The sequence below is a fragment of the Trachurus trachurus genome (assembly GCF_905171665.1).
Source record: "Trachurus trachurus genome assembly, chromosome: 20".
Lineage (NCBI taxonomy): Eukaryota > Metazoa > Chordata > Actinopteri > Carangiformes > Carangidae > Trachurus > Trachurus trachurus.
Window position 1 is genome coordinate 3,372,110 of NC_139911.1, and position 20,850 is coordinate 3,392,959.

At 42.2% G+C, this 20,850-nt stretch overlaps 1 protein-coding gene across 1 annotated transcript in view; it reads right to left on the reverse strand.

Moving 5' to 3' along the window:
• Nucleotides 1-20,850, reverse strand: part of sspo (SCO-spondin) — a gene marked incomplete at its 5' end in the record, with an annotated part of 128,753 nt that overhangs the window by 24,891 nt on the left and 83,012 nt on the right. Inside the window, 19 exons of the mRNA XM_083995240.1 lie at nucleotides 412-539; nucleotides 1,945-2,115; nucleotides 2,339-2,535; nucleotides 3,571-3,709; nucleotides 3,838-3,954; nucleotides 4,624-4,785; nucleotides 6,925-7,209; nucleotides 7,293-7,339; nucleotides 7,976-8,115; nucleotides 9,272-9,396; nucleotides 9,563-9,718; nucleotides 12,490-12,669; nucleotides 13,175-13,345; nucleotides 13,957-14,003; nucleotides 14,127-14,279; nucleotides 15,635-15,878; nucleotides 16,960-17,094; nucleotides 18,397-18,564; nucleotides 20,145-20,357. Coding sequence (XP_083851366.1) covers nucleotides 412-539; nucleotides 1,945-2,115; nucleotides 2,339-2,535; nucleotides 3,571-3,709; nucleotides 3,838-3,954; nucleotides 4,624-4,785; nucleotides 6,925-7,209; nucleotides 7,293-7,339; nucleotides 7,976-8,115; nucleotides 9,272-9,396; nucleotides 9,563-9,718; nucleotides 12,490-12,669; nucleotides 13,175-13,345; nucleotides 13,957-14,003; nucleotides 14,127-14,279; nucleotides 15,635-15,878; nucleotides 16,960-17,094; nucleotides 18,397-18,564; nucleotides 20,145-20,357 — 2,978 coding nt within the window. The remainder of the gene's footprint in view (nucleotides 1-411; nucleotides 540-1,944; nucleotides 2,116-2,338; nucleotides 2,536-3,570; nucleotides 3,710-3,837; nucleotides 3,955-4,623; nucleotides 4,786-6,924; nucleotides 7,210-7,292; nucleotides 7,340-7,975; nucleotides 8,116-9,271; nucleotides 9,397-9,562; nucleotides 9,719-12,489; nucleotides 12,670-13,174; nucleotides 13,346-13,956; nucleotides 14,004-14,126; nucleotides 14,280-15,634; nucleotides 15,879-16,959; nucleotides 17,095-18,396; nucleotides 18,565-20,144; nucleotides 20,358-20,850) is intronic.

Below are 20,850 nucleotides of genomic sequence, written 5' to 3' on the forward strand. Positions count from 1 at the left end.
CCGACAAGAAACCCTGCTCTGGTTCTGCACCTCCATCTCATTTATCCATCCTTGACAGTTCATCTCACCTAAATGTATTTAATTGCACTATACATCCTGTTTTTTTGTTGTATTTGTAGTTTTTGTTTTTAGTAGTGTCATGTTAATTGTCTCTTATTTTATTGTCTGTTTGGATACGTCCTATTTCGTGTGCTGATTTTTGTGTTTCCTGTGTTTTCCGTTTTTATGAAATATGTTCCTTATGTCCTTGTTGTTCATTTTAATAGCTTTTAACACCTCGCCAGGAGGACTACAGTCGAAAATTAGGCTTTGGCTAATACTGGCACCTTTACAGATATGTTTATTAATGTGCACTGTCCTCCTTAAAGTAAAAATTAAAAAAAAAAAGGTAGATACAGTAGATGCACACACCTGTCCAGGAGGGCAGGTACATCCGGGCGTGCAGGATGCAGGTAAACACTGGGTGTGCGGCCACAAGTCCTCACAGGTGAACGGACACGTTCCTGTACAGTCGCTGAACACCTGCCCACTGGGACACTCTGCAACACACACACACACACACACACACACACACACAGACAGACACACAGACACACACATATAAACATCCACTGCATCACACATTAAGTGTCTCATATATATTTCAGTGTGTTTTCCTTCTCGGTGCATATTTGACAGTCTGTGTCTGCAGAACAGACGAACTCAGACACATCAGAGGTCGCACCTTTGACTGCAACTCACTATAAATACACTCCTCTGCGTTGCCTGGTAACGACTTTATTTGACTATACATCAGGAATTATATGTGCTGTGTGTGTGTGTGTTAAGTCTGGTACATGCATAAAGATAAGGAGGAGGAGTCGCACCTGATGGGTTGATATTTTGTGGTTTCTTACAGGCAGGATGTTTTTGTTTCTCTTTGTTTTCATGTGATACTGATGATTTTGGAAATAATTGTTAATACGCACTGCTTGCACTTTCCCTGCCTTGTACGGGCTACTTGAAACGCTGCTACTGACATTTCAGCACACTGTATGAAACCTCCCTCTTAGGCCCTGTTTACACGACAACGCTCGCGGATGAAAACGGCAAAATATTTAATTGGATGTGCCTTTCGTTTAGACGGCGACGGCGTTTTGGGTACTTCAAAACGCAAAAAACATGAAACCACCCTTCAGAGTGGAAATCTTAAAAACGCTCCGCCGTTGCGTTCCCTTGTAAAGGGTGAAAGCGCAAAACGTCTGCGAAGAAGAAGAGGCAAAAATTCTGGGTTGTGCACAGGTGTGCGGACTTGGTGGTGTTGTGTGTTGTGTGTCACACTGCCACCGAGGCGCCCGGCGTGTATACAACATTGAATTCCACAGACTTTTGCGTCACCGTGTGCATGCAGATTTCCACCCCAAAAATGCTTGTCTAAACGTGAAATAAAAAGTGAGCATGCAACGCCACTTTTGTGTTTTCTGTTTAGATGGTTTCCATGTAAACATACAGTAGCCTTAGACTTTTAATCGTATGTCTCATATGTTTTTTATGTCTTTTTTACTTGCTGCAACACTAATTGTCGTTTGGGACACAAATAAAGCTGAACTGAACTGAACTGAACTGAACCACCTCCATGGCTGCCATCAACAAAGCAAAGTAGGTCAGATCACGTTTGATCATACAAGATTTCTGGCGTGAAAGATGAGACTCTAGTGTGTTATCAGACAAATCTTTATGTGTGTTGTGTGTTGTATTTGCAATATCGTAGCACACCACACACGATACGATCAAAACTGTTCAATCAATTATCTTTTATCTTCATGTGTGGTGGTCGCTCACAGATTAAAAAAACTGTTGAGATTCAGAAAATCTTTATGTGTGTCCCAGGCTTTAGTGTGTGTGTGTGTGTGTGTGTGTGTGTGTGTGTGTGTGTGTGTGTGTGTGTGTGTGTGTGTGTGTTACCGGGCCGGCAGCTGTTGGTGTTACAGACAGTGTGCTGTTCCAGCGGTCCGACACACGCCGTCCCACCAGGCTCCGCTTCTCTGAGGATCGTCTTGTTCCGCATCGACACCCCGCCGCCGCATGTGGCGCTGCACTCGCTCCACGGCGACCAGTCACTCAGCAAACAGCCCACTGGGGGGAGGAAGAGGAGGGAGAGGAGGAGGAAGAGGAGGAGGAAGAGGAGGAAGAGGAGGGAGAGGGGGGAGGAAGAGGAGGAAGAGGAGGAAGAGGGGGGAGGAAGAGGAGGAAGAGGAGGAAGAGGAGGTTTAAAACGGTTTTAAAACTTTCCAAAGTCCAAAGTCATATTTTCTTTGTTTTTGTTCCTTTTCTTCCTGGTGCTCTCTTGATCTCAGACCTGGACACGGCGGCAGGTCGCAGCTCTCGGTCTCCGTGGTGACAGCGCAGGAAGGCCCGCCCTCTTTTTCCCGGCAGAGGCGTGTCCTCGTGGTCCGGCCACGCCCACAGGAAGTCGAGCAGACGCTCCACGGGCTCCAGGGCTCGTACACGGGGCAGGGCAGCTCGGTGCACAGCAGCGTGCCGTTCTCACACACACTGAGGACGACAGAGGCCCAGATTAAAAAACTAAAATCTGACGCTGTGAGGAGAAGTCAAGCATTTAAAGGGATAGTTCACCCAAAATTCAAATTTCATTCATTATCTGCTCACCCTCATGTCGACTAAGGGTTGGGAGAAGTTTCAGAGTTATTCGTGGCGAAAAAAATTAAATAAGTATATGTTTTAAGCTTGTTTGTAGTGGAAGCTCCCAGTGTTGCTCTGCCGGAATCTCGCGCGATTTGCGGAGCCGTGAACTGGGCGTCAATGCAAATCGTGCGAGATTTGGAATAAATACGACTGAGTTGCTTGCGATCTACAACTGCACCACTAGATGGGAGTAATTCTTACACAATATACCTTTAACAGCTTGAAAGCATTTGTTGAACAAATATGTATAAAGATGAAGCAATACCTGAAGTGTATAACTTGTAAGCAGGAGGCTGAATAATATGGAATGGATGCAAATGCCAGAATTGTTTAAGATAAGTGTAAAAAAGAGTGTGAAGATATACATTTATAAATGAAAAATACGAAAGTCCTTAAATGGTTGAGATTTTTTTTGTATTTTGGACGGACCAAGAAGAGCAGTGCTGGGAGCTTCCGCTAAAAACAAGCTTAAAACATAGACTTATTTAATTTTTTTCGGAACAATTTCTCATGTCAATACAAGAGGGACATTACATACGAGCACTATGGAGGTATTTGGATGTTTTTTGGTGTGTCTTTTTGGACGAAGAAAAGCTCCGTTCTCAACTGTCATATGGACATGCAGTGCTGCACGGAGCCCCGCTGTAACTCAGAGAAGCCACAGAGGACTCTGAAACTTCTCCCAGCCCTTAGTCCACATGAGGGTGAGTAGAAAATGAGTTAAATTTCAATTTTGGGTGAACTATCCCTTTAATTTGTAGAAGCAAGAAGGCGAAGAAGAAGAGGTGAGGAAGTCTGAAAGTTTTTCTTTCTACGAGCTTAAATTATTCTAATTTTCACCTTTCAAAAATCTAAATTGTAAATGCACACGCAGCTTCTTCTCACCAGGTGTTACAGTCCACGCTGAGCTCCTCTGTAGGGTCGAACTCCAGCGTCCCGTTGCCTGATGGGATACCGCAGCGGCACTCCGCCACGGGGACACAGCGTCCGTCCTGCAGCAGCTGTCCCTCAGGACACCGACAGCCTGAGACACCACAGAGGTTGTTTATTTATTTATTTTTTTGTAGAAAACTAGAGACGGATGCTACGTCTCTTACCTGCAGGGATCTCCTGTTTGTGTTTGTGTTTGTGTTTGTGTTTGTTTGTGTTTACCTGCGTGACAGGACCCCTGCAGACACTGGACGTGCTCCCACAGGTCGGTGCAGCTGCGAGGACACTGATTGGCACAGCTGTCCTGGTAGCTCCGCCCCCTGTCCTCACAGCGCTCGCCTGAAACACAGGAAGGTTACTAAGATACTGGAGAGACTGGACAGTAAAATAAAATCTGACCACCACAGTTAGATTTATTCTTTAACTTTACTGTTGTAATTATTATTTGTACGACGGAGTATTAGGCCCACATTGAGCAAACATTTTTTTCACAGACTTTGAGAATAAAGTAATAGTTTTATGAGAGTAAAGTCATAATATTACAAGAATCAAGTCATCATATTACAGAAAAAAGTCATAATTTTACGAGAAACGGTCATAATTTTGAGAATATAGTGTCAATTTCATGAGAATAATGGATAAAGTGGGACTGATGAAGGAATACTTCATCTTTTTCTTATTCCATTTTTTTTTTTTTTTACTTGACTTTGAAATATTTTTCATCTACCAGAGTTTAACATAAAAGCTGAGTCCAGATCTGCAACTGCAAACTACATCCTCTTCAACACCTGCTGCTAAACTCTACTGCAATTAATAATAGTGATTATAACTATTATTATTAAGAGGAGAAATACAGTTTCCTTTAACACTATTATTGCTGCTGCTAATATATTATACTACATGGCCCCGCCCACTCTGAGTCTGATTCTGCTCTTGGTGGGAATCATTGGGTCTGTAGATACTGTGATGGAGAGAAGGTCTGGACCTTGAGAAAACAGAGTCGTGTACCTGGGCAGAGTCCCGTGTTGCAGCTCTGGCTCTGGGTCTGTTGGCTCCTGCAGTCGGGCCCCGGAGGAGAGGCCAGCGGCCGCCTGAAGCGCTGCCTCACCCCACCGCTGCACGGGTCCGCACAGGCCGTCCAGACGCTCCACACACTCCACTGACACAGGTCTGTAAGAGCAGCGAGAGTGAACATCAACAAGCTGCCATGAAGGTGATCGGAGCTAAAAAAAAACTACCCGTCAGCTGTACAGAATGAAGCACAAAGACTTTTAAATGACCATTCACATATTCCGCATAACGAATATGAACTCGTACCATCTGGAAGACAATATAGAACTTGTAGACATAAAACAAATCATTTCTCCCAACATGAAATTGTTCTGCTGAACAAATCTGCTTCATATCCTGGAATAACTTTTTATATTTTATGGTTTCTATTGTGTTGTAGATGTATTGGCTACTTTGGCACTGTACTATGGAGTCATTAGAGTCAATAGTGCGATGTATTATTATTAAAGAGAGTGTGAATGTATGTTTTATATCACATATCATGATAATTACAATCTGTATAACAAGGTGCCGTAAGAATATGATGAGAGTTGTGACAGCTGTAACTGTCGTCCTCTCCTCTGATGATCCTCATTACAAGTGTGTTTACAGTTTATGGACTTAGTGTCAGGGTTTGTTGGAGATAATGAGATTTCTGATCCATATACAGTAGGTTTGTTTTGTGTAGTCAGAGTAAATAAAACCTTTTGTTCATCATCATCATCATCACTCAGCAGCTCAATGATCTGGATCCTCTGTGATAAAGTACAAGACTTCAGATATTTGACATGCGAACCAGGCCTAAGGTCGACTGGGCACGGTTGTGATTCAGAGCCACTTCCATTCAGATCCACAGGGGAGAAGCGGAGGAGAGAGGAGGACCGATGGGACCGAGCTCAGGATGAATCAATCGACTTCGTACGTCCCGGTGGAAACGCCAACGTTTACCTCTTCTTCCTCCTCCTCAGATCCCTTTTCCCTCTTCCGTTTAAAGTTTCTTGTCTTTTGGGGGAACAGCGAGAACAGAGCAGCAGCGACGCACAATCACATTTTTCACTGCGGATACTGATTGCATTCATTTAAAACCGTCCGCTGATGGTAATTACTAATCTACTACGCTGCCGGCGAGCGGTGAAGTGACACACAATAAATAACCACAGGGGAAAAAAACCAGCGAGACGCACTTTTTAGATTTTAATTAGAGATTCTGTGTGGTGAGAAACTTTACTCGTTCTTTTCTGTTTACGATGCAACAAACCGACGATGGATTCAGTCTGAGCAAAGATAAAAACGTTTATACTTAATTGTTATTGGTGCCGAAGAAGAGCAAATGTAAACCAGTGCTGTGACATCAAAGATAAAGAACAAAGTGAAGGTGGTGTAGCTACAGTAACAACATAAAATTCAACAATTCATCACAAAAATAAACAAACTAACACATTTTATAATAGAAATACTGAAAAAACTTGATTTTGACTTGATTGCAATAAAACTACCATTATAAATGGTTTATAATTAGGTTATTATTTGGTTGTTATCACTTTATTATTCATAAAGAAACCATTAAACCCATACTGATAATCTAAATCAATATAACTGTGTTTAAGCTTGTTCATATTGCTTCATACTGATAGTCTTATTATAAAGTGGTAGTGAATCATACAGTATAGTGATGAATGATGATAAATAAAAATAAATTACATTTAGTTTTAAGCTGCACAGCTCTCGTCTCTGTTTAAGAATATTTTATTTGCTTTGTCGTTTATAAATTCAATTTGAAGATATTTATTCAGATCTGTCACAACACTCTTGTTCACTCTCTTTTTATTCAATTACTTTAATCTTGTATATCTATTCCTTTTAAACCCTCTTCAGATCTGTTTGTTCCGACTCTTTGTCACTTCTAAATTGTCTCGTCGACTTTTAATCTAGTTCCTTTTTGTCGAAACAGAATTATCTCTGAAGCCATTTCATCACCGCAGTCTCTCTCTTGTCACACTCGCTCCGACCCGATCTGTAATTCATGTTTTTTCTTCAGATGCCATGCTTGTCTAACTCCTCCGACTCGTTCGCTGGGATGTCAGCGTCCTATTGTTGCAAGAAGCTGAGAAGAAGAACTCGCTGCCCGTTCTTCATTATTCTCCCTCAACTGTGGAGCAACTGGAGCTTGACGGACGGAGGCAGAACTGAAAAAAGGAACTGACTCCATCTCTGCTCTGGGGCTCAGACAGACTCAGAGGTGAGTGAAAACCACATTACCTCTGCAGATGTTAGCATCTGGACAGAGCCTCTCCTCCACCAGAGGGCCTGGACATTGGCTCAGCTCCTCCTCCTCCTCGCTAGAGACCGGCAGACCAGAATCTAGGTCCAAACAAGCCCGGAAACGCCTCTGGATGGAGACCAGCTTATCTCCGCTGATGAGTCCTGGTTGGACGGAGGAGGAGGAGGAGGAGGAGGAAGAGGAGGAGGAGGAAGAGGAGGAGGAGGAAGAGGAAGGCACACAGGGAGAGCAGGGAGTCCACTCTGACCACTCGCTGACGATGACTGAAACAGGGGGAGAAAAGGAGGAGTTTAACAGGATGAAGGAAGTGTTGGAAAAAGTTTTTATCCCTCTGTTTGATTCTTACCTTCACACTCTCTCATGTCACACTGCAGAGAGCCGTCGTGACAAAGACTGGAGGAGAGAACAGAGAAGAGACAGAGATCAGACTGATGTAAGATGATGTAAAAAATTACTTCCCTCCTTATGCATTCATCCTGTATTCATGCAGTGTTTGTTACAGCAGTGACATTTTGGCAAATTGGCCCATTGCCATAATTCCTATAGTCATAGCAGTAGGTTCGTTACCTTTAATTGATGGTGCAAGCTATTTTTAGAACGGCGGAGCAGAGCCACAAGCTGCTCAGAGCTACACTACGGAGGCTCATTATGGGATTTCTTGGTTTCCCTCATCAAACTCATCAAATACACAATCCAACAACTCCACAACGCTCTGGTGGACAAGTTGTGAGCTGCACATTCACCACGCTATGAGATAATAATGTAACGTTATGAGACAGAGTTGTTTTAGAGGGAAATACAGAGACTGCTTGATGAAAAACTGCCCCCGACGGGAACGTGCAGCAGTGGTTTTGCATGAATTTCCCTCTAAAACAACTCTGTGTGGTAACGTTGTGTTATTATCTCATAGCGTGGTGAATGTGCAGCTCACAACTTGTCCACCAGAGCGTTGTGGAGTTGTTGGATTGTGCTGTAACACTGTGTTACAGCAACTGGTGCAAAAAGTTTAATATTTAGCTCGGCTCTCACCAGGTGCTGCAGCCGATGGTTACCGTGGCGCCCTGAGGGACGGTCACAGGTGTGGGCGGTTGTCCTGGAGCTCGGTGCTGCAGGTGGACGCAGCCACATTCATCTGGACGGACACAGGAACCGTTCTGCTGCAGGAGGCCCTGCAGGGGAGGACAGAGAGGAGGACGTTTGTGGTGGATCTAAACTTGAATGTATAGTTAATTAACACCGTAAATTCTCCAATAGAAGCTCAGGCTTTTAGACTGGCGGCTGTATGGGACAGGCTTTTATTTAATTTTGAACAAATCTTCTGCTCAGCAAAGATGGAAAATCCTCTTAAATGGTTCTTTTGTTACTGTTTAAAAGAGTCAGAAGAGCAAGAGCCGGATCCAGAGCAGCATTCATTTACAACTTTAATCAGCACAGATTAAACTTCTTCTAAATAAATGTGTTGCTCTGCACACAGGCTGTACAGTATATGGCTGCACCGGGTTCGGGTTGAAAACATATGTAAATAACTCTGATGTAGAACTGTAGCATGAATAAAGCAGCTTAGAAAGTGTTCAAACAGGCGATCGATAGGCTTTGAGAGGTTTTGTACATTCACAAGAACTTGCAGAAAATAGAAATAGACGTAGACGTCTGCTTCCTCTTCCATATTTCATTAACGCCCCCCACCCACCCCTCTGTCTGTCTGTGTTCTGGGGGAACATCATCAGTCTATCAGAGAGGATTCTTCAGGTTTTGTTGTAATAAATCAGAGCTGCGAGCTCAGAAACTGGGCCGAACAACATTATAAAATTGTCATCAAGGCTCATATCAAAGTGATGTATTAACAACAATATGCAGCACAGAATATTACACTCTCCACAGTCACAGTCACAGCAGCAGCGGCGACGGCTCTCTGCTCCGCCTGCTGCTCAGACACTAGTCTAGATAAATAGGTTTGATTTGACATCAGAGCTGCTGCTGCTGCTGCTGCTGCTGCTGCTGGTCCGACAAGAACCTCGTTTTACGCTAATGAAAGTGATGTGGAGCTGTTTCCACAGACAGATTCGTGTTGACGCTTCATAATTAGACATAAATTTAAAAGCTCTGTGACATAAATATAGATTATAATAACTGTTAGTGCCAGACACACAATTTCTTAATTGGTCTAATCAAGAATGATATCTAAATATAGATTGTGCACTGTCACAAATTTGATTAAAATGGATGTAGGAAGGAATCAAGGAGGGGGGCTTGGTTTGATTGATTATTCCTTCCTGTATAACTGATAACGTGGATGCAGGGTGAATGTAAAAACTATTTATCTACCTGTGGGCAGTAGCAGCCAGGTGTGCACTCCCTGACCCCCGGACACAGATCGGCTCGTCCCTGCAGAGCACACTGCCTCTCACAGGGAGCGCCGCAGTCGGAGAACAGGAACGGGGCTTCACAGTCTGCAAATAAAGACCCAGAGAAGAGGAGGAGAAGGAGAAGGGAAGGAGGGAGAGAGGAGAGGGGGGCGACAGGAAATGACTGTAGTTCCTGGACATTATCATCATGTACACGTCTCAAACACACACACACACACACACTAAGACACACACACACTCTCTCCCTCACCGTCACATTGCCCTCGGCTGCAGGCCCGGCTCTGCGTTTCCACAGGAGTGCACTGTTGCCCCCTGGTGGCCGGGGAGAGAGCGACGCGGTAACGCTGCTGCCTCTGAGACTCACAGGAGCAGAGAGACCACACGCTCCACTGAGACATGGGACAGTCTGCAGAGGACAGAAATAAAAACCACATCAATCAACCACGAACCAAACAATCAAATCTGGTGCAATACAGTGTGAAACAAACATTTCAAATCAAGATTATTCTCACTTTAATGTTGTATTTTGAGTAAAAACACACCTGAGGATGAAAGACTATGCACATTATGTAATTTAAATGTAATTGAGGATGAACTGAATTTTGTGTTTCATTGCCCGTTATATGACGAAGCCAGAACAGGCAGTTTTTGTTTCAGAAAATGCAAAATGTGAAACCTGAGTTGTTTTGGGTTGATGATGATGAGGTAAAGTTGGAATGGTTCTTCAGAAAAGAAGTCTTTACTATAACTACTTTCATAAAAAATGTGAATTATTTATGTGAATTCCATGTGGTTTTTGTCTTTGTTTGGTTTTGTCTGTGCTTTGATGATTTTGTTTGGTGTCTAAATATGATGATAATGTGTTTTGTAAGCCCTTATAGGCTGGGCGCCTTAATTGGTGCATGACACGTAAATAAATATAAATTCATTCATTCATTCATACAAAGACAAGCATTGAGTCTTTATCTTTAAGATTTCCACAACACAAGCGTTAGGTTATCTTCTTTTACAATCAATATAATGTTAGTAATCAGAGTGGTATTGACAGCTGAAGTGCAGTTAAAGCAGAGACAATAATTCAGTTAGTGACCATGAGGATGTGACACTAACAATAATAAATAGAGCAGTAATATCAGCTCAACCACTGCGTATATAATCAATAGAGCAGTTTATCTTAGGTTTTAATTTAGGTCAGACCTGGATCATTAGTCTTCTTTATTAAATTACTGCTGCTTAAATATATCATCTGTGGCTCTGTAGACTGTGAAAGGTATAAGCAACATAACCTTATATAAAGATAACCTAACATGGTCCATATATAGATAAAGACTTCCTGTTGTAAATATTAAAACATGGTATAAGCAACATAACCTTGCTTCACAATTTTGATATATAATCTAAGTAAAGCAAAAAGTAAAAGTATGAATATGAATTACTGAAAAATGTCATTATCAGGTAAACGACGTCCATAAAAAGACTTCCTGTTGTAAATATTAAAACCTGAGTTGAGTTAAATCTTCTCTGTTGTTTGAGTTTCTTCCTCTTCTTTCTCCCTGTGCCTCTGATCTCATGTTGGGATTTGCATACATTATCTTATGAAGCCTTCACTGTTTTGTTTTCACTAATAACTCACACTCTATATCCAGTTGTTCACTTACTGCAGCAACAATAAATGTACAAGTCGGGCTCCAGTTAATCCCCACACACCCCGTCCTCCTCAGTTATCATGGTTTCTTATGCACATGAATATTTCATATCAGAAAAAACTTGACAGAGGATCCCCACACACACAAACTGCACCAGACAGACCATCATCAGAAACTTTTACATCACCTCATCTCATTAGCCATTATGTCTCCTGTGTCCTGTTTTTATGTATTATGATCCTTGTGTTCCTGTTGTATATTTTAATGGCTTTTTAACATCTTGCCGGAGGACTGCCTCTGGCTAACACTGACACGTTTACAGAAATGTTAATTAAAGCAGAAGTAAGCGATATTTTTGTGTTAATATAAGTCTTAAATAGTTCTATCTTCCGACAGCAATCACTTACATAGAGTGTTTGGACCGAAACACGGGTCTGTCAGTCACTCTGCTCTGCTCTGAGCCGAGGAGAAAACTTTTCTCGTATCCTACAGTTTTTATCCAATGAGGAGAGAGAACGGCATAAAGGGGCGGCCCTCTCTGTGTGTGCAGCCAAGGGACGCCGTGAATGTGGTGACGTAGGGACGAGGACTGTTATGGTGCGTTCAAGGCAGCCCGTAACTCATGTTTTTCTGACCTGTGAAGTCGTACCAGTTCGATCTGGTACGAGTTCACGGGTCAGAAGTTACGAGTGGCCGTTATAGTGACTTTCACAGGTAAAACAGGTCGGAAAAACACGAGTGGGTTGCCTGAAACGCTACAAAGTCGTAAGTTGTGACTTGAAGCTGTAATTTACGGTTTCAAAAGCCTGCCTGGAACTCAGCATTAGCCAAAACGACCGGATCGCTTACTTCTGCTTTAATGTGCACTGTCCTCTCCAAATAAAAAAAAACTAAACAAAAAAAAAACACGTTACACAAATAATTGGAATGAAATAGGAATAATATCCGATCTGAATAAAACTGTGTCATGTAAAAAAGGTCCGAACGAACAGGCTCATTCAGAAGGAAATTTCTTTCTGATCAAGAAGAGTGGTTTATGCCGGTCAATTTGCGGATCAAGGTCCACGTAAACGGTAAATCTGATCAAAGTAATAGTCTCTGCTTCTGGCCTTCATCCACTGGCTCCTGGTTTTTTTGGTGATGGAAGGGAAACAAAATGAACCGTTGCTGTTATGTGAGAAAAGCTTCTTCTTTTCCTGTTTTCAACTAATTTGACCGGCAAAACTTCACTGCGCATGTCCCAGTGAATTTATTCTGATTAACTACTTGATGCATGTTCACGTACGTTTTAATCGGATCACTTTATTTGCGTAGGTTTAAAACAGTGAAGTTGGAATTTCCGATCAGATTGATATTAATCAGATTGTGTAGAAAAAAAGCAGATGTAAACGTGGCTGTGCTGTGTGTGTGTGTGTGTGTGTGTGTGTGTGTGTGTGTGTGTGTGTGTGTGTGTGTGTGTGTGTGTGTGTGTGTGTGTGTGTGTGTGTGTGTGTGTGTGTGTGTGTGTGTGTGTGTGTGTGTGTGTCTGCACCTGGACAGGGTCGTTTGTAGCAGAGCTGCGTCTCCTCTCGCTTCCTCTCGGCCTCCTCCACCTCGGCCGGACACGCTGCGTCGCCTTCCTCCTCGCACACACACACCCTGCGGCGTGTGACCGACCCCGCGCCGCAGCTCCGGGAACACGGTGACCACGGCGACCAGGGGCAAAGGTCATCTGGAGACGAAGACAGAGAGAGAGAGAGAATGAGAGGAAATAAGAACAGAATTTTTTTCATTCATAGTTTCTTCGGTAACACTTTACTTGAATAGGTATTCATAAGATTGACATAACACTGTCATAAACATCAATGAATACTTATGACAGCTGTCGTTAAGGGTCATTCGGTAAGTTATGTCACTTTTGATGCAAAGTTGACATTGTTTGAGATGTTTTTGTTCTGACAACTTGACATAAAGACAATTTAAACTGTCATAGCAGACCTAATCGCCAAACTTTAAAAATTATGTCAAGTTCTCATAACAAGGAACATCTCAAACAATGTCAACTTTGCATTAAAAGTGACATAACTTACCGAATGACACTTAACGACAGCTGTCATAAGTATTCATTGATGTTTATGACAGCTGTTATGTCATGGTTATGACAGTGTTATGTCAATCTTATGAATACCTATTCAAGTAAAGTGTTACCGTTTCTTTTCTTGCGAGTGTGTACAGACCCAGACACGGAGCGCTGAGACACTGCTGGTTCTCTCTCTCCGGCCCGCTGCAGTCCGACCCGTTGTTTCGCGGCGGCGGGTTGATGCAGGCGCGGGATCGAACCTGCGCTCCCTTCCCGCAGGTCACTGAGCAGTCAGACCAGACTGACCAGGGCGTCCAGCCGCCGTCCACTGAAAACAACAGCACTCATTCAGTCATAGGGATGTCACGATTACTTGCTTTCACAATTAATCGCGGTATTAAACGCCACAATTAATTTATCGCAAAGATTCCTAAATACCATCACTTCCCAAAAAAGATTATGTCGGAACCATCTTGGCAAATGTGCGCCAAAGTAAAGGTAAATTACCTAATGTAACATTGAATCGGAAGGAATTTAAACGTTTGCATGTCATTTGTAATTAAAAAAAAAGAAGAAAAAAAAAGATTAAAATAAACTTAAACACTTGTTAAGATGACAATTAATTCCCCTGGGGAATATAATTGGTCCTTTATTAATAGATACTTATAATATTTTGTGTAAATAATTAGCTTCGTAATTATTTAGACTATATTTGATTTTACACATACATACATATGTTGGGAAATTAATTAATGCATAATAATCGTGATAATCGTAATACCATGATTATTTCTCTGACAATAATCGTACCAAGAAAATCTATAATCGTGACATCCCTACTCAGTCTTTTTTAATCATTATTTCCTCTCTATGTTCAAGTCAAACACATCAGGAGTCACTTCATTCGCTCCGTTCTGCAGGATAAACGCAGCGACGCACCTCTGCAGTCGATGTCTTGGCAGTAATCGCCCTCTGGGGTGCAGGTGCTGGGGGGGGGGGGGGGGGGGCAGAATAAATGAGAAAGTCCTCAGAGTGCAAACACTTTCACACTTTCACCAGGCAAAATACTATTTTCATCTGTGTTCATTTAAAAGAAAAATCCATCTCACCATTGTTTGCACTCGCCCTGCAGCCAGGTGTCCCCCACAGTGAGCTCCTTGTCGTCATGGAGACAGAGCGGCGGGCAGGGTCCCGGGTCGCACGACTTATGCTGGACTTCCTCAAACTGACACACAGATCCCTCGGTCTCCGGGATCAGAGACCTGAGGCACAACACAGACAAAACAAAACAAATAATAAAAACACAGACGTGAGTAGAAACAGACATTTGTTAGAGATGCATGATAACTTTTTTTTGAAACCGATACCGATAACTTTCTGCTTCTAAAGGCCGATACCGATAACCAATAACATACTTGGAGATAAGAAAGACTAGTGACAACCTAACATATATCATGACATCAATACTACAGGAAAAATAAAACCAAACACAGTTTTGACTCTTTAAAGCAGAACTATGCAGGATTTGGGCTGTAATTATTGTGGCTCAGAGTCACTGTGATGGTAGAGTGACCTATTATGAGGTGAATGGGGTCTAGGCCAATGCGCTCACCCCCCCCCCCCCCCCCCCACTGGCTGAAAACCGCACTTGCAAGATCAGTCCTCCGTCTCGGTGTCCCAAATCTCATCAATGGACAGAACTATCGCGAGAAACTGCCTTACGGCAGTACGAGATAAGAACGCAGATGACGTCATGCATGTCATGAATCGTGATTGGTTTGAGTTCGGAAAGTCGGAGGAAACCATGGAAACATGTTTGTACTGATGAAGTTCGGCTTGTGGCTAACACGGAGCTAATGCTAACAGACACACACACACCATGGATCTTTTATAAGATAATGTAATACATCATGACACACACACACGCCTTCGCGTTTTGGAACCTTTATTCATGTGTGTGTGTATGTCTGTGTCTTTGTCTGTGTGTGGCCGTATTAGCGTTAGCTCCATGTTAGCGTTAGCTCCGTGTCAGCATTAGCTCCCTGCTTAGCAAACACCGCTCTCTACCTTCAGCAGTAAACACAAGCACGTGTAGGGGGTGGAGGGGGTGGTGGCGGCGGCGAGTTTTGTTTTTACGACAGTGACATGTGCCTCCCAGAACTGTGGGGGAGCCCCGGAGAGGGAAAAAAAGAGAAACCAACGAAGGAGCGAGCTATTTCCGGCCGACTTGCATAGTTCTGCTTTAAATGAAGATATTCTATTAGCAAGCCTTCCAAACCGTTGCTAAAAGATATCAAACTAAACTTCTCATATCTCAAATGAACATCTATATTTAAATAACGTGCATTACTTATTGATAAAAAAAATAAAGGCCTCTAGAGCTGATGCAAATAGTTTGCATCAGGATTTAAAATAAATACAAAGTGGAAAAAGTGCCGTTCAGGTCTCACGTATGAGTGGAAGCGCTTAATTAAAAAAACGACCCACACCCGCAATGCTGACAAAAATATATACTACATCTTATCGGAGCTATTCGTTATGATATCGGACTTATCGGAATGACGTCATATGCATCCCTAATATTTGTGTATTTCCTCTTCTTCTTCTTCCTGCTCACCTGTATCGGGTTCTCTGGCCCCGCCCACAGGAAACGCTGCACGACGCCCAGCTGGACCAGGAGCTCCAGGTGCAGGCGGCGGCCGGCGTGCAGCTGTGATTGGTGCAGAGCAGCCGTCCGTCGGTGCAGCTGCAGTTGTTGCAGTCGACCTGGTGCAGGCTGCCGGCCGCCCACACCTGCCCCACCGAGTCCACGCAGTCGCACTGCCACAGCTGCACACACATCCCGTCCTGCTGCAGCTGACCTGAACACACACACACACACACACACACAGACACACACATGCAAAAGTCATTTAAACTGGCATTTCAGCATTGGTTTCAGTTTTAATATGTATTATTGTTGCATTAAAGGGATATTCTAGCATGAATTGTACTATGTGCTGGGACACTATTTGTACTGTTGATGCAGTTTTGTGCTGTTCTGAGCATTATTTGTGGCTATGAGCGGGTTTTTTGATGGCGGTTTTGGCTCGTGGCTCCACAGACAGCAGTGTTTTTCTATCTGGCTGTCTGTGCTGAAGTCGCTACAACTAGAGAAGTCTGCACTTGGCATAATTGATCTCTGGCGGGTGGTTTCTACTGGATCTGACGGTGCTTTTAGAGCATGGGTTAAATTTACGCCGTAATATCCCTTTAAGTTCTATCAAACAGAGGAGTAACACTTTATAATAAGTACACACTATTAAGCATTAGTTAAGCATTAATAAATACTGAATTATTCATGTATACTCATTAGTTTGTAGTTTATAAATACAGTTAGTGCTTATCAACGATGAGTAAATGTTTAACTGTGTTTGTAAACTAAATACTAATGAGTTGCTGCAATGAGGTGCAATTTAGACCCTGAGACTGTGGCAATACTGAGGAAGATGCAATATATAAAGGAAAAAGTGCAATAATTATTTATTACAATAATTTTTTTTTACTTTGTAGGAACTATGAACTTAGTCGTACTGTCTATAAGTGATCTCTGTTGGTTGTGTGAGTATGTGAAATGGTGTATGGTTTTAAAATCTGTATGCAGGATGTACAGCATTGATTGTCCAAGACAATTTTCCCTCCGGGGACATTAAAGTTTATTTTGATTTTGATTTGATTGAGTATTAATGTGTTATAAATGATGAATTCAGTATTTAATGCTTAACTAATGCTCAATGGTGTGTACTTATTATAAGTATGGAGACACATACAGATACACAAACACAACCGTGCTTATCTGTTCAATACCAGCAGACCCAGGACCTTTAAGAGAGAGTCTCACACACACACACACACACACACGGAGCGGCTTATCTGCTAATAAAACGGTGGCAGCGTCTGCACCTTGAGGGCAGCGACAGCCCGGCTGACATTCGGCGTTGCCCTGGCACTCGATGCCCTGCTGCAGGTCTGAGCAGCGCTGCGGACACTGGTTGGCACACGCCACGAACTCCTGGCCTGGGGGGCAACCTTTCTCCTCTGACAACGACACACAACACATTAACACAGAAGGTCAGGATTTCTCCCATGATGCTGACAGACATTTTCACACCTCAACAAGCATGCTGATGATGACACACGGTGGTGCGTTGGACTTTTCCCCCCCAACCACGGACGTTATCTGATAAAAACAAATCAGTGAGGAGGGAATTCAGTTGGAAAAATGTGACTCGATTCTTTCGTACTCCTGCACAAAAGACTAACTATTCAAATCAGACTGCCTGTTAGAGATCCTGTGGGAATACTTCAGCAAACCATTTCCATATCTTCTGGAACTGTCCCTCTGTGACTCCATTTTTGGGAGAGAGATTATTGGAGTTCTGGAGGATGTTTTCAAAAGGAAAATGTTTTTAAATTTCAAAGTCATGTACCTGTGTGATCTGGATGGACTTGATCTTCCAAAGAGAGACAAATACCTTCTGAGAGTTTTGCTAGTGGGGTGTAAAAAGGCTCTGACCAGAAAGTGGTTTAAACAAGACAAACCAACAATTAATGAATGGATTGATATAATTTATAATATATATGTTATGGAGAGAATTACATTCAAACTCAAAAACCAATCTGATATTTTTGAAGAGAACTGGTTGAAATGGCTCAGCTACGTGTCAACTGTATGTAAGACCTGATTTCATATAGATCACAAAGACAAGGCTAAACTCTTGATTAAGAAATGTTTTGCTCCATATCCTCAAGAAACATCCTTTTATGTACAGTATGATGTGTTTATGTTTGACTCCGCTGTTCCACTTAATGAATAGGGCTGGGACAATATGCTTTTCTCCCGATTCGATTCTTCTACGATTTTTTGGATGGCGATTCGATTTAAATTGCGATTCTCTCAATTTTTAGTCTTTAGCATTTTTAACATTTATCTGCACACAAATACTGTAGGAGCCTATAAATTAACATACTCCATTATAAAGTGAACTTAAACCCTTTTCAAAACCTGTACTCTCTGTATGTAAAAACGGCTAACAAATCCACATTGCACAATATTTAAAAAAATTCATAAAAAAAAAAAAATCGATTTAAAAATCGTCAAAAAAAGGTATTGCGATATTTATGTGAATCGATTTTTTCTCCCACCCCTATTAATGAACAAATCCTCCCCTTGTCATGTTATGTTTTGTTAAGTTGTGTGTTTTTGTGCCCTGTTGGCACATATGTGTATAAGAAAACCAATAAAAAAAATTAAAAAAATTAAAAAATCATTAAAAATTAAAAAAATCAGTGAGCGCTCATCCATGTGTGTGTGTGTGTGTGTGTGTGTGTATGTCTCACCACAGGGTTTGGTGTTGCAAGGTTTGACCTGGTTTTTCTCCCCTTCGCACTTCTTCCCTCCGTTTTTGGGCGGAGGACTGGAGCAGGAGCGAGTGCGGATGGAGCGGCCGCCGCCACAGCGTTTATCACAGCGGGACCAGGGGCTCCACCGGGACCAGCCGCCGTCCACTGCAGCAGAACACACACACACAGAGAGACAAACATTACACCAACACCAACACCAACACCAACACAGACCAGTTGGATCTAACTGCATGATGTTGAGGTTGTTCCCGTTGTTTATATCAAAGTGTTTGGCCGTTTCCCCGCTGGACCCGAGACCGTCCTGTCCTGCATGTTACGAACAGTCGGGTCTATGATTCTTTCCTGATCACTTCATGTTCAGATACGTATAGACATGCATACAGTATGATTCTGCAGCCCTTAATCCCAATGTTTAATTATTTTTCATCCACACTTTGATTCTAAAAACATTCTTGAATAAAAGTGCTGAATCTCTGGGTCTTATGCTGCGTTCGAGACAACTCGAAACTTGGACTTTCTACTTGAAAAAATGCAATCGAACGCTGCCTCATGTCGGAGCTCCCACTCGGGAAAAGTTGGAGAAAAAAAATCTACCCCGACTTCTCCGAGAATCAGTTGTCTGACGTCACACAACAATCTGAACCCACGCAGAACCACACGGTCAATGGTAAAGCACAGATGAAAATGCATTTTAAAATGCCAAAATACATTAAAACGTTATGAAATATACAATATTTACTTACAGTTACAGATTAACCTATTGATGTTGTGGAACAAAGTAAATTCATGTTGTTATTTCTCGATTTTTTAAATTGTTTTTGTGCCTTTTTTAATGTTTTAATGCCTTAGCTACGTGAAGCACTTTGAATGCAAAGTTTGTCCCGGTCTTTGAAGTCGGAAATCTGAGTTTTCAACTGGGAGATTACGAGTTCCGAGTTGTCTTGAACGCAGCATAACATGTGGCAGTGTTCCTGACCTTATTATTATTATTGATTGAATGTTTTGTGATTATATTGTTGGTTCATTTCATATCTTCTGGTCTGCCCTTTATCGATGGAATCAGCTATCTGGGGTGTTTGTATACATTTTTCTTGTTTGCATATTTTTCTTCCATCAAACCATTTTTTTGAAATCTCCCGTGCACTTTAAATTGCACTTTAAATGGCACTTTAAATTGTTTTTATCCATAGTTGTCTACCAGCAAGCATTTGTTTTAATCTGTTACTTTGCCCAGCAAGTAGAGAGCACCGTAGCACTTTCTCCCTTTGTCTTCTTTTTATTGAATTGTGTATTTTATTATTTGTCTTGTTTTTATTTCCTTTGTCAAAAGCTGCTGTCATGAACGAATTTCCCTTCGGGGATGAAATAAAGTATAATCTAATCTAATCCAAACAACGGCCTGACTTCTGTTTTAAAGGCTCTTACTGTTTTCTGTCAAGTGCACCATAACTTTGGTATGATAATATGTAGCGCACCTGATATAGTCACAATAGTTTGCTTGTATATTTATTTAATTTCTATACAGTCACTCTCTACTTCAGATGGCTTCTCCTCAGCACAAACTGTTTGCCTGAAGAAGGTGACAGGACCGAAGCGTTACATATTTTATACTTCTGACTGCTTGAATTACGGAAAACAGGTGAGAAACTTTAATTAAAATCCACTTTAACTATGATTTTAAGTTTTATCGTGGATCCCGAGCTGTTCCGAAACATGACTCTGACCTCTGCAGGGCCGGATGTTACAGAAGCGCTGCTCCTGGTTCCCTCCCAGGATGTCCCGGCACCACGAGCCGTTGGTCCCGGGGCTCAGGAAGGTTCGAATCCTGAGCTGCTGACCGACACCGCAGGACCGGGAGCAGGAGCCCCAATCCCCCCACTCCGTCCACGAGCAGTTCCTCCTCACGCAGTCGGCTCCCTGACAATCTCCCTCTCCGTCTAGGAAACATCGGGACAAGACAAAACCGTTGAGTATCAGCATGACACTTCCTGTTTATTATATTATTACAGTATTTATGATAATGTCTGAATATTTATTAAAGTGAAAACAGGAAACAAGAGCAAACGCTGCAAAGATTAATGAATCATCAGAGGGAGAATTTATTTCATAATGTACTGCTTTTGTTATCTCTCTCACTACACAAACACACACACACACAGTATTATCATTTTTTCAGAATGGATTTATTCTTTGTTTTTATTCATCCCTCTCGTCGTTGGAGCAGAAATTTTAGATAAAAATCAGAGTACAGTACATCGTTCAGCTGCTTCACCGCTCTGGGTTTGATTTGAATAAATTAGCGCTACATATACATTCATTTATATTACAGGGGCCGGCTGTATTTTCATAGCAACTTTGAAACTAATCTCTCCTGTGATGTCGGCGTCGATCAGTAAATAAAACAAAGAGTCCGCTACAAAATCTCTGCTG